The sequence below is a fragment of the Stenella coeruleoalba genome (genome assembly GCF_951394435.1).
Source record: "Stenella coeruleoalba genome assembly, chromosome: 19".
Classification (NCBI taxonomy): Eukaryota; Metazoa; Chordata; class Mammalia; order Artiodactyla; family Delphinidae; genus Stenella; species Stenella coeruleoalba.
Window position 1 is genome coordinate 35,816,424 of NC_137165.1, and position 12,780 is coordinate 35,829,203.

Below are 12,780 nucleotides of genomic sequence, written 5' to 3' on the forward strand. Positions count from 1 at the left end.
TGCGACAGGGTTGGGGGGTAGTTTCTGCTCTTGTTTTCTATGATTCCTCCTTCTCTTGGACTCACTCTTAGGTCCTACATGAGGCCTTTGGACCCAAGTGCCTCTGATTTGAGCAGGGGCATCTGAGAAGCAGTCTTGGTCACAGACCCTGAATCCTGGGCAATGGTCGGCACAGGTGCCCACAGATGAAACAGTGTGAACTCTGCTAAACAGACTGGTGTTCCAGGCATGAAGCATTCTTTGACAGATCACACCCAATGTGTCCAGGGGGCAGGGGGTCCTCACATCTCCCAATCTTTTGAGAGATGAAAAGAACCGCTTGGCCCTCTAGGTGATCTCAATTGCCTTGGAGCCTAAGCAATACAAGTAAAGAGCAGATAGAGAACTGAAGGATCAAGTGAATCTGTGGCATCCCGAAGCTCACTTCATCCCTGCACCCATCCTGCTGGCCTCAAGAACTGCGGCTCCAGGAGACTATTAGCTACTCCTTCATTCTGGCATCAGGATTTACCTTCAAGTCCCTGGAAAGATACTCTGCTGCTACCGGATGCCAATGAATGGAGTGCCAAAATCTGTATGAAGTATGAGAAGAGCCATAAAGAAGCAGGCACAGAAAAGGTAAAAGAAAGGCATTGAAGGAAGAAAGTCATGGAGCCGGTCCTGCAGTGAAGACAACACTGATGAGGACTTCGGAGACCCACTCCCCCACCTCTGCTACTGATCATTAACAGGTCTTAGGCAATAACACCCTGTTTGTCTTTTATCTTTTTCCTTTTTAGAAAAAAAAGGTTGGGTAAGTTATTACTTAAAGTCTGTTTCAACTCTAAAACTAAGATTTTAGATCTGAATTGGACCTGAGAGTTAAAATAAATCCAGAGCGGGAGATGGGGGAAGGGCATTTTGGTTCCTGTTTCCCATCTCTATTCAAATTCCTTAATCAGTGTTATTAATGGATTAGATCAGTGGAAAGGAATGTAGTAAGTTCTCATTTTTCTCAGCCTCAATGCTGACAGGTCCTATTTCCTGCACCCTGCAGCACCATTCAAGAAAGACCACCATTCCTAACTGCAAAGCATCAGAGGAGATGATAATACGGGGCAGGGGGAATCACAAGGAAAAGGAGTTTGGAGAGAAAAAAAAGTGATCAGGGACAAGGCTGCCACAGACAAAAATCCCCTGATGGGGTGGGCAAGAAACCGCGTCTCTTCCTCCAGGACTGTGTGGTTGTTGTAACACTTTTTATCAGTTACACACTATTCCCTCAATTTCTCATATGTACAAAAATATAAAACAATAAAGTGCAGTTTACGTTTCAGTGACACTTTTCCTTGCTTTAATTTTTTTTTGTCTTTTTCTGCTTTTGAAACGGGCTCTCGATCACAAAATATCGAACTACACTCAAAAATGCCAGCCACTGGTACAGGATGGAGAGGCCCACAAGTAAGGACAGATAGCAGCAGGTGGCACGAGGTGGGAAGTGATTGAAGCAGTGGTTACAAATGGTCACAGGAAGCTAAAACTATCCAACAGGTTGTGCCCTAATGTTAGCACAGGTTAGACTAGTCACTACCTTGGTGGGTGGCCTCAGTGTGTTTGGGTTCAGATTCTACACGGCAATACAATTTTCTTCCAGTTAAGAGTTCTTGGCTTGCACCGATCACAGGGTGGCCAGAGGGCACCGGACCAGTCTATTAGTTTTTCAAAATGCTGTCGTAGACCTGATAGATGTACTGGGAGACTTCAGGAGCTCTACACTTCAGCGACAGCTGTTCGGAGGAAAAGGAGAAGGAAGGTTAGCACAGAGGCTGGCATTAACTCGAAAGGTATCCAAGTTCTCAGTACAAGGACACCTCTTCCTGATAAAAGGGGAGAAGAGCTTCTACCACTGAGTAGCCAAACAAAGAGATCCTGTTAATAGGTTACATGGGTTTTAGAATTTCGGTTTAATCAATGTCAAGCTGTGCTGTGTTTCTAACGACATTCTATGTGGGTCTACGAGGTTAGGAAATAATCCATATGAAAAAATGTACAGGAAAAGATGCTCTACTGCTTTCTTAAGAGTCATAGGGACTACTGCCAAATGAAAAGGGAAGGGTTAAAACCCTTAACGTGGTCGTCATTTCAGCTGCCTCCTCCAGTTTCTGTCTGACAAGGATGGTTATCTCGGTCCCAATTCAGGAGGATGTATATTCAAGTAAAATAAAAGCGTAAGCTAGATACTAGCTCCAATGGTACTAGCCTTTCCTGTATTACACTGAGGAGAGCATACACTGTTAAGGAGGGAAAACAAGAACCAACACAAAAAGACATTTACTGAGCGTAACTGTACAGCCATTTATGCCAACAGCATAATCTTCCATTTTCGGCCTGTTATTCAGGCCTATCAGGTACTGCTGATACTACTCTACTTCTCTACCACCACCTCTTCTTCTAGTCTAACAATTACCAAATTAAAATTAAAATGTTAAAAAGATTTCAATGTTGAACACTGAGATTTTCACTTTGTGGGTCAACAAGTGCAAAATTTAAACCCATATTTGGACTCCTGAATTGTACGAGATTAGGCAAAACACTATTAACAATAACATAACAGCAAAACCATGCAAACTGCATTTAGAACCAGAAAATTTAATACTTGCTTTTTGTATTACTGACATCATTGCTCTTGACTATTAAGGTAGACTAACAAAAGTTGTCTTTAACGATATATCACCATGAGATTTTAGATTACTTCCTTATTCTCTTATTAGAGACTCTGGATGATTTAACAAAGTACAAAAGGTGAGAATATTTTTGGCAAAAATGTCAAGAAGATGATTGGTCAACCCTGAACTTGAGAAAACTCACATCCTCAAAACTTAGTGATATTTTAAAAATGCAAAACGAAACAAAACCAAGCCAAACAAAAGAATATCAAAAGAGGCTCTATTTATTTGCAGCTTTAATATTCAGTCTCTAAGGCATTTCCAAAATTGCTGCTTGACATGAATCAGGAAGATAATTCTGATAAATGCAGAACAAAACAAATGAACAACTAATTTAAGAATATAAATACGAATAGAGGACTTCCCTGGTGGTGCAGTGGTTAAGAATCCGCCTGCCAATGCAGGGGACATGGGTTCAATCCCTGGTCCAGGAAGATCCCACATGCGGCGGAGCAACTAAGCCCGTGAGCCACAACTACTGAGCCTGTGCTCTAGAGTCCGCGAGCCACAACTACTGAGCCTTCATGCCACAACTACTGAAGCCCACGTGCCTAGAGCCCATGCTCCACAAGAGAAGCCATCGCAATGAGAAGCCCACGGACCGCAACAAAGAGTAGCCCCCGCTCACCGTAACTAGAGAAAGCCCACGTGCAGCAACGAAGACCCAACACAGCCATAAATAAATAAAGTAAAAAAACAAAACAAAACAAAACAAAACAATAACAAGTAGAAAACAGCTCCCTTCTTTGGTCAAAGTTGCAGCTATAGGCATTTCCCTGACTTTCAAGCTCCCTGTAGAGGCAATCTGTACCTCCTCCTCCACAGCCTCTTCACTGTCAGTGTTGTAGAAAATTCTCGTGGGAGAGTATGTGGGTTCAGAAAAGGAGGAGGAGAGGAAGCTAAAAAGAGTTAAGAACTGCCTAAGGGAGTTAACTCCCAGGCTAAAGAGAGGGTAGTTCCTCCCCTTCAAAATACTGTCCTGTATTTTTTCACATCTTTGTAGCAATACTGGAACTTCCAACCAGCTGGAAATCCACTTCTTCGTTCACGAGTGATAAGGAAATGTTGCCTTCCTCAATAAAAGCCCTATCTGCCAAGGTTGGCACTGGCAGGGGTCATGGACTGACCACGCCTGGACCCTGAGAGTTTCAGCTGCTCTTTGGAGGGGGAAGGAGGGAGGCGAAGGAAGAGAAGGAAGAACCTCTCTTTCTGGACTGTTCTATCACCTCCCTCCCCCAGACATCCCAGCCTTTAACAAATGGTTAAGTTTAGACTTAAACCCATTCCTTGCTTTCCAACTAGTACAGCTAAAACACGCCAAATTTTAAAAAAAAAAAAAGATTTTTTTTTGTTGTTGTTGCTAATTCCTAAAGAAAGCAAAAGGGAAACATACATAAAGAACAAAGAGGCTAAAAAATCTCACTTAGGACTCTGGGTCTCATTTTACATGGCTCCTCAGGGAAAAGAGGCCTTACCAGGATTTTAACTTTTGAACCGCTAGCCTGCTTATGTGTGTGACACATCTTTAGCACCAACCACTCAGGAATGCCACCCACCTAGACTCACCCCCCCCACCCACCCCCGCCTAGGTAAGCCAAGGACTTACACATCCACTTCTGGTTTATAGCCTGGAACACAGACTTCTTCACCTGGGACAAGTTATCTTCCCAGGTGAGATAGAGCTACTTAGAGATATGAGGCCTCTTCCTCATGGGATAAACATACTTTCTTAATGAAATACAGTAAGGGGTTGGGGGAAGTGATTTATCATGTAGTGCACCACTACTTGGTCATAAAAAAAACACATGCAACGACTTAGATAGATGTCAAGGGTATTATGTTAAGTGAAAAAAAAAGTCTCAAAAGGATACAGGCTGTAGGAATTGAATTTATATAACACTCTTGAAATGAGAAAATTACAGTAATGGAGAACAAACATACCAGTGGTTGCCATGGGTTAGGGCTAGGGTGAATGTCTAACTATAAAGAGATAGCGAGAAGGAGTTTTTTTGTGGTGATGGAACAGTTCTGTATCCTGACCGTGGTGGTGATTATACAAATCTATATGTGTGATAAGATTTCATAGTACTGTACACTCCTTAACTAAATAAAATAAAGTAAGAGTAATGATGTAGAAACTGGTGAAATCTGAATAAGGTCTGTAGCTTAGTTAATAGTATTGTGCCAATAATCAATTTCCTGCTTGAAAATGTACTATGGTTGTAACATGTTCTCAATGAGGAAAACTGGGTGAAAGATACATGGGAACTCTATGTACCATTTTTAAAACTTTCTGTGAGTCTTAAATTCTGTGAGTCTTAAACTTTCTGTGAGTCTTAAATAAAAAGTTTTTAAAAATTTTAAACAAACTATGCTGTTACTAAGAGGTCCTTCTCAAAATTCTCACTATCTTTATAATGAATAGAAAGAATATGGTAGGAAGTGTTGAGATACCTGAGTTCTACACACGACTCAGCTACCAACAACTTATATGATCTCGAACAAGTCACTAATCATTCTTAACCTTGGTTTCCTTACCTGCAAACTGGGGGTAATCATGCTTCTTTAACCTAGCTGAGATGGAATACTATATACAATAAAATAATGGATGATAAAAAATAAAACACACACAAATATATATACTTTGAAGAAATTTCTGGGGAAGCAAATGGAGTTATTTTACAAGACCTTGATTTTACAGTGAAAACCTGTCCCTCCACGAAGAGTACAGAGGAGTTTTCCTTTCTTAGGGAGCTCAAGGAAAATGACAGAGTAGTTTCTTACAAAAAAGACAAGGCACTGGTCATGGAGGAGGTGGGTGGGAGGAGCATACACTTTATGAGGGAAGCCTGAAGTGTCTCAGCTCACAAATGCTTGGACAAACATCTAGCTTGGTGGAACTCAGTAGCTCACACACACACATGCTAGTCCAGTTTACTTCAAGGGAGGGAACTAGTGGGGAGACACCAAGAATTTTTAGTTCTGGTGGTATTATTTCCTTAATGTATGCTAATGAAAACAGACTTCCCTTAAAATTAAGGAAAGGAGTCACAGACTTTTCTCAGCTACATGGCTAAAAAGCTCCCTTAATCTACTGAATATGAAGCTTCCTCAGAGTTATTCAATTCAAAAGCCTTAAACATAACAGAAGAATAAGATATTTCCCCCATCGCAAGGGTTTTTCTTGTACTTGACAAAATGCAGATGACAAGCAGCATCCTATTGGGAGACTGCATTTCACAACAGCAAACAAACACTGAGTGCCTAGGTATTAAAGCTTTGTTGTTTAACAAAGCAACTGGCTCCTCCCCTAAAAATACTGCCAGGATTCCAATTTTAGTCCAGTGTGGTAATGAATGAAGTTTTCTAAACTAAAGTCCCCTTACAGGCTGTGAAAGGTATGTCCCATTTTGCTTTAACTTTTCAACAACCATTTAGGCCACACAACACAGCTAAAAAGGCTCATATGTCTGGGATTCTGGTATCCTAAGAAAAGCAGGAATGAGCTTGAAATGAGCTACGAAAACAATCCTCTTAGCAGCTTGTTACAGTACCACATGCATAGATATGCTAGGTTAAGTATTAACCAATACTGATGAAGTTTTGTGAGCAGCTCTGTATATACCAGGAGGAGTCTGAGACTCGTGCTGGGAGGCACTGTGCCTGCTGGATGGGGCAGACACTACAGACAGAAGGTCTTCTAAGGAGGCAACTGGGGACTTCTTTACTGACTGCTTGTTTTGGATACCTGGTGTCTGAAGCACCTCTACCAGGTCTTTCCTGGATGCTGAGAAAAAATGAAAGGACTCTTACCCACCTCCTTGAACCCAACTCACCCATTCTGAGAAAGGCCTTACCGTGTAATTGGGGTTTCCTGGCTGGATACGTAGCTCAGCCAAAATCCAAATGCCATTAGTGAGCTTCAGGGATTGGTACAGCATGTCCTGCCCTTCCACATTCCTCTTGGCAATAGTATAAACATTGTTGTTTTGCAACTTGCTGGAAACAGTGTCTAGAAACACAGATTCAAAATCCAACACCTTCAGTTAAAATATCAAACAAATGTGCTATGAGCTATGTGTGCTCAAGTCTCCTGAGAAGCACTGTTACATGCATACATGCACATTTCAGAAAGCTCTTCTCCCACAAGAGCGAAGGATAAGGAAGAAGCTCCTGAAGTGCCTGTCCATCACATTCCAGGACAGAAAACAGAATAAGGTGCAAATAAGCATTAGTGTAAGAATTACCTGTGGAGATTATGGTGGGTCTAAGGAGTTGGTAATCTTAAACTAGGTGTTAGACACGTAAAAATGCGCTGACGAGGACAAAGACAGAAACAGGTACATGGGTGTGCCACAGTGACTGCCACGTCAGATTCATTTCTCCAACGCTAGTCCCAGATTCACGGGGATACAAAACTGACACTCAAATGCACAACACTGCCTCGCAAGTTGCTACTACTTCACCGTAAGCCATTCTGGTCTCAAGTGCCAGGATCAGAAAAGCACCCAGGTGCAGAAATCCTGCAAGTCAAATTTATTAATCTGGATGTTTAAGATTTTTTTTAAAAGCAGGCAAATGATTTCTTAGGTCTTAAATTAAATTATTAATTTGGGGGAATACCATGCCCCAAATTAATAATGAAACAAACTGTCTCAACAAAAGACTCTGAGGAAGACTGAAGTTGTGCAAAGATGATTGCTCCAAGGCCATGTAAGCCCGGCTGCCGTTGCTGGTCAGAGTGGAGGACTTCATAGTCACCAACACAGGGTAAGAACAGGTTGGTGTTTGGGGTTTTCCTTGTGACTACAGCATCAGAGAGACATGACATTCTAGAATTAAAGGTAATTTCCCTCTCCTTGTTCTCTGACTGCTAGCATGAGATGCTGCAGCATCACAGAAAGAGAAACTTTAAAAACACAGATGATAAACACTACTTCTTTGTTGATAGTTTATTATGTTCATTTCTGATGAGAATTCAAATTACTCAGGGACTAAATTCTCTCCACATAAAATCCTGTCATGTTCTATTGTGCTGTCTAGGAAAAGGCTGTTGTGATGGACAGTCTTTCTGTTCTCCAAGACAGTAAGTAAGCTCTCTGAGCATAGGGATCCTAGAGTTTTTCATCACTGTATTTCCCACAGTATCTGGGACACAGTGGATACCTGCCATCAATACCTGTGAATAAGCCTCTGACTCAGGTGTTGGAGACGCTGATATGTACATAATGCCATAGGCATTAAAAAACATCTATTTAAGACACTTCTCCAAAGAAGAAATACAGATTACCAATAGGCAAATGAAAAGATGCTCAACATTTCTAATCGTTAGAGAAATGCAAATCAAAACTACAATGAGGTACCACCTCACACCAGTCAGAATGGCCATCATTAAAAAGTTTACAAACAATAAATGCTGGGACTTCCCTGGTGGCACGGTGGTTAAGAATCCGCCTGCCAATGCAGGGGACACGGGTTCGAGCCCTGGTCCGGGAAGATCCCACATGCCGTGGAGCAACTAAGCCCGTGTGCCACAACTACTGAGCCCACGTGCTGCAACTACTAAAGCCCACGTGCCTGGATCCCGTGCTCCAGAACGAGAAGCCACTGCAATGAGAAGCCCGCGCACCTCAACGAAGAGTAGCCCCCACTCGCTGCAAGTAGAAAAAGCCCACGCAGCAATGAAAATCAAATGCAGCCAAAAAATAAATAAGTAAACAAATTTATTAAAAAAACAAACAAACAAGTAATAAATGCTGGAGAGGGTGTGGAGAAAAGGGAACCCTCCTACACTGTTGGTGGGAATGTAAGTTGGTGCAGCCACTATGAAAAACAGCACGTAGATTCCTCAAAAAACTAAAAACAGAACTACCATATGATCCAGCAATCCCACTCCCGGGCGTATATCCAGAAAAAACTATAATCCAACAAGACACACGCACCCCCACATTCACAGCAGCAGAGACATGGAAACAACCTAAACGTCCATCAACAGATGAAGGGACAAAGAAGATGTGGCACATATATACACAATGGAATACTACTCAGCCATAAAAAACAATGAAATAATGCCATTTGTAGCAACATGAATGGAACTAGAGATTATCATACTAAGTGAAGTCAGAAAGACAAATACCATATGATATCACTTATATGTGCAATCTAAAATATGACACAAATGAACAAACCTATGAAACAGAAACAGACTCACAGACACAGAGAACAGACCTGTGGTTGCCAAGAGGGTGGGGTGGGAGAGGAATGGAGTGGGAAGTTTGGGTTAGCAGATGCAAACTATTATATACAGAATGGATAAACAACAAGGTCCTACTGTACAGTACAGGGAGCTATATTTAATATCCTGTGATAAACCATAATGGAAAAGAATATAAAAAGAATGTATATATGTGTATAACTGAATCACTTTGCAGTATAGTAGAAATTAACACAACACTGTAAATCAACGACACTTCAGTAAAAAAAATCTCTGCTAAGAAAAAAACCCTTTATTTATTTATTTATTGGAAGTATAGTTGATTTACAATATTGTGTTAGTTTCAGGTGTACAGCAAAGTGATCTGGATATATATACATATATATGTATACACATACACACACACTTTTTCAGGTTCTTTTCCATTATAGGTTATTACAAGATACTGAATATGGTTTCCTGTGCTATACGATATATCCTTTTTGTTTATCTGTTTTACATACAGTAGTATGTATCTGTTAATCCAATACTCCTAATTTATCCCTCCCCCACTTTTCCCCTTTGGTAACAGTAATCTTGTTTTCTGTTTGTGAGTCTAAAAACCACCTATTTAGAAGTGGTCTAATTTTAGAGGTAGTTTTTTTTTTTCATTTTTATTGGAGTATAGTTGATTTACAATGTTGTGTTAGTTTCTGCTGTACAGCAAAGTGAATCAGTTATACATATACATCTATCCACTCTTTTTTTAGATTCTTTTCCCATATAGGTCACTACAGAAAACTGAGCAGAGTTCCCTTTGCTATATCGTATTGATAGGTCCCTATTGGTTATCTATTTTATATATAGTAGTGTGTATATGTCAATCCCAATCCCCCTTGGAGGCAGCTCTTGCCCTGATGTCTTTCTTCCACATTCAAACCAGTGAGAGCTCAAGCGAGGAGGCACTAAAGCCCATTCATTAAACAACTGCACCACACTTATATGACTTAATTTCCCTCCTTTTATTTCCAAGGTTTTCACTAACACCAAGCAGAGTAGTTAAAACTCAAGAATTGCTTCTCTTTGGGGAGCTAAAAAGTATATCTCAAGGTTGTTATATGCAAGACTGCTGAAGGAGAGGGCCTCAGTATGCTTTTTAATCACCTTTTGGAGGTTCAGGCAGTTCTGGCTGTCACCTTGGTTCCCACAATGAAGGGCTCTTGCAGCTCAGACTGGGTTGCCAGGCAACATCACCAGCTGGAGTTTGGCTAATGCCTTTTGACAGGACTGTCTTAAATACAAAGGAGGGGGGGGTGGCTTCCCTGGTGGCACAGTGGTTAAGAATCTGCCTGCCAATGCAGGGGACACGGGTTCGAGCCCTGGTCCAGGAAGATCCCACGTGCCGCAGAGGAACTAAGTCCGTGCACCACAACTACTGAGCCTGCGCTCTAGAGCCCGCGAGCCACAGCTACTGAGCCTGCGTGTCACAACTACTGAGCCCACACGCCACAACTACTGAAGCCCATGTGCCTAGCAGGAGCTTTTGTTGAAGATCTACCTTGTTGCATAGGCACATGTTCTAGACAATATACACAGCAAGGCCCAGATGCCTACAGATGTCTCGTGATTTTACCACCTAAGTAAGAGATAATAGGCTAAGAAAAGGAAGCACACAGACACACATACACACTCGCCCCTTCCAGAATTAGAAAATGTGGCAAACAGCCAGGTAGAATAAGCAAGTTGAATGGATGTAACTTTACTGTGTTTGGAAGCATTCCAGTTAGGAACCTGGCTCTGCTCCTACTAAATGGCTGTTATCGTGATTTCTATCAGAAGACTGAATGGAGGGAGGAGGGTTCTATAACATAAGTATGTGTGAGTCAATTTTCATAAACCTTCGCTATCAGGTTTGAGTTAGAGGGTATGTAGATGGCAGGATAATCAGACTCTGCTAAATGAACCTATTAAGAATGGCAATGCGAGCCAATGTTAAGGAGGCTTCCTTGTCAGACTGGGATAGACTTCTTTACAAGATGTCAGTTTTTTGTAGTTGTCGTTGTTGTTGTTTTAAATATACCTGAACTCCTGGGAAACATGATGGAATCTTACAGTTGTGAGACTTTGAGAATGACAATGCAATGTTAAGACACTGAGATTTTCCCTAAAGGACAGAGTTTTAAAAGATGGTCAAATATGGTTACAAGTGCATCAAGGTGTGATTTCTTTTGGTTCATTTGTCTCCTACCTCAAACCTGGCTTTGGGCCTGAGGCCTGAAGTCTGAGAAGGTGTGAATGTGGTCTTCCCTTCTTCATTTTCCTACTTCAGCTAAGGTCACATCTCTTCCAGCAGCCATAAGAGTGACGATACTCAGTGAGTGGGAAGGGGGAATCTGTACAGGGGTCCCAGCTGTGGTACATACTCATCAGCAAGTTCAAAACCATTATGCTTGCTGAAAAGGATACTTTCTACCATGTGAACAACCAAACTATATTTAAGTGCTGGCTGGCAAAGCATTTGCATTTATGAAATGTTCCGAGGGATGGGGAGAACCACGACAAAACAAAGAAACAGAATTCATCCTCACCTAGTCCCTGTGGCAGGAGAAATATTTGTCCCTTACTAGAGAGCCCAACTAGTGAATATAGATACAACATGTCTCTGAGCTCTTCACAGTATAATAAACACTTAATTTAAAAAACAGGTTTGTAGATTGCTTGCCAGAAAGATTCCTTTCTGGATATGGGTGGAGATGCAACTACTTCTTGTATACTTAAGATAGTGGTCCCAGACATGTACTAAGCCCAAATACAGCTATAATATAAGCTGTAAAACAGATTCATACAGACCGCTTGACGCCAGTAGAGATGACCAGTGCTAGGAAGCAGGGAGACCCAAACATTGGTGCCTTTCTGATCTAATATTTTCTAGTATTTACACAACTAGTGGCACCATAAGCACCCCATCATATACACCTTTCTATTAAGAACTGATAAATGATTAAGGCTTAGGAAGAGGGTTTCTTTTCTTCTTTCATCTCTAGCAGACATGGAAGAGCAAAAGTAAAAGCTCAACGCTAGGTGGTCAGCCCTTTAAGCCTGCGACTTCCTGTTGCCCTCAGTGTTAGCTCCATCTGTCAAATGTCTACTCTGGCACAAAAAAGCTATTTAAAGGGTTGGTGCTATTGTGATTAGGACAGATCAGCTGGGAAGGATGGTATTTTTAGCTCTCAGCTAGACCCAGGGTGTTGAATCAGAAGGCACTAAACCCAAAAATGTTCATGTTAATAGAGCCCTCAGACTGGACGGAAATGTAAAGGCCAGGGTACTCCAGACCTTGGGGTGGCGGCAGAGGAAAAGCTAGAAAGGATTAGTTGCAGGAAGTGGTCTTGTAAGCGATTAGCAATGATTCAGTGTGGGAAATGATGGCCTCGGGCTCCTGGAGAAAACGAAGTGGCTGTTTTTCCCTCTGCTCCATGTGCTGCACTGTGTGTCACTGGAAAACTTATTCGCTGGTATTTGGAGCACCCGAGGCAGGGAGGAACTGGCATGAGGCCATGGCAGAACTGATCAAAACTGAATTTGCTTTGGGAAACTGTTCCAGTTTACATCAGAAGCCAAAGACCCTTTGGGAGCAAGACCAGACACCCCTTCTTTGGGCAAGATCACAAATGTACACCAAGGTTCAATAAGGGTTCAGAACCCCAATCTGGAAGCAGGGGGATCTTTTCTATAACTCTGACAGGCCACAGTAAAGCCCTCAATCATCCAAACTTCCATTTTCTTTTTTGAAAAAGCATGTCCCTTTCACACCAGACCTCTAAAACCAAATCTGCTTTCCAATTACTCTGGCCTTTCTCTGCTCTCTATAGGCCAGAGTTT

At 41.7% G+C, this 12,780-nt stretch overlaps 1 protein-coding gene across 5 annotated transcripts in view; it reads right to left on the reverse strand.

Moving 5' to 3' along the window:
• Nucleotides 1-1,304: 1,304 nt before the first annotated feature.
• The window catches only part of AP2B1 (adaptor related protein complex 2 subunit beta 1), a 122,632-nt gene continuing 111,156 nt past the window's right edge, over nt 1,305-12,780 (reverse strand). For all 5 annotated transcript variants that reach the window (XM_079904150.1, XM_079904146.1, XM_079904149.1 and 2 more), the window contains 2 exons: nt 6,563-6,717; nt 1,305-1,766 (listed from right to left, as the gene is read on the reverse strand). In XM_079904150.1, the coding sequence (XP_079760276.1) occupies nt 1,692-1,766; nt 6,563-6,717 (230 nt within the window). In that variant the 3' untranslated portion in view covers nt 1,305-1,691. The remainder of the gene's footprint in view (nt 1,767-6,562; nt 6,718-12,780) is intronic.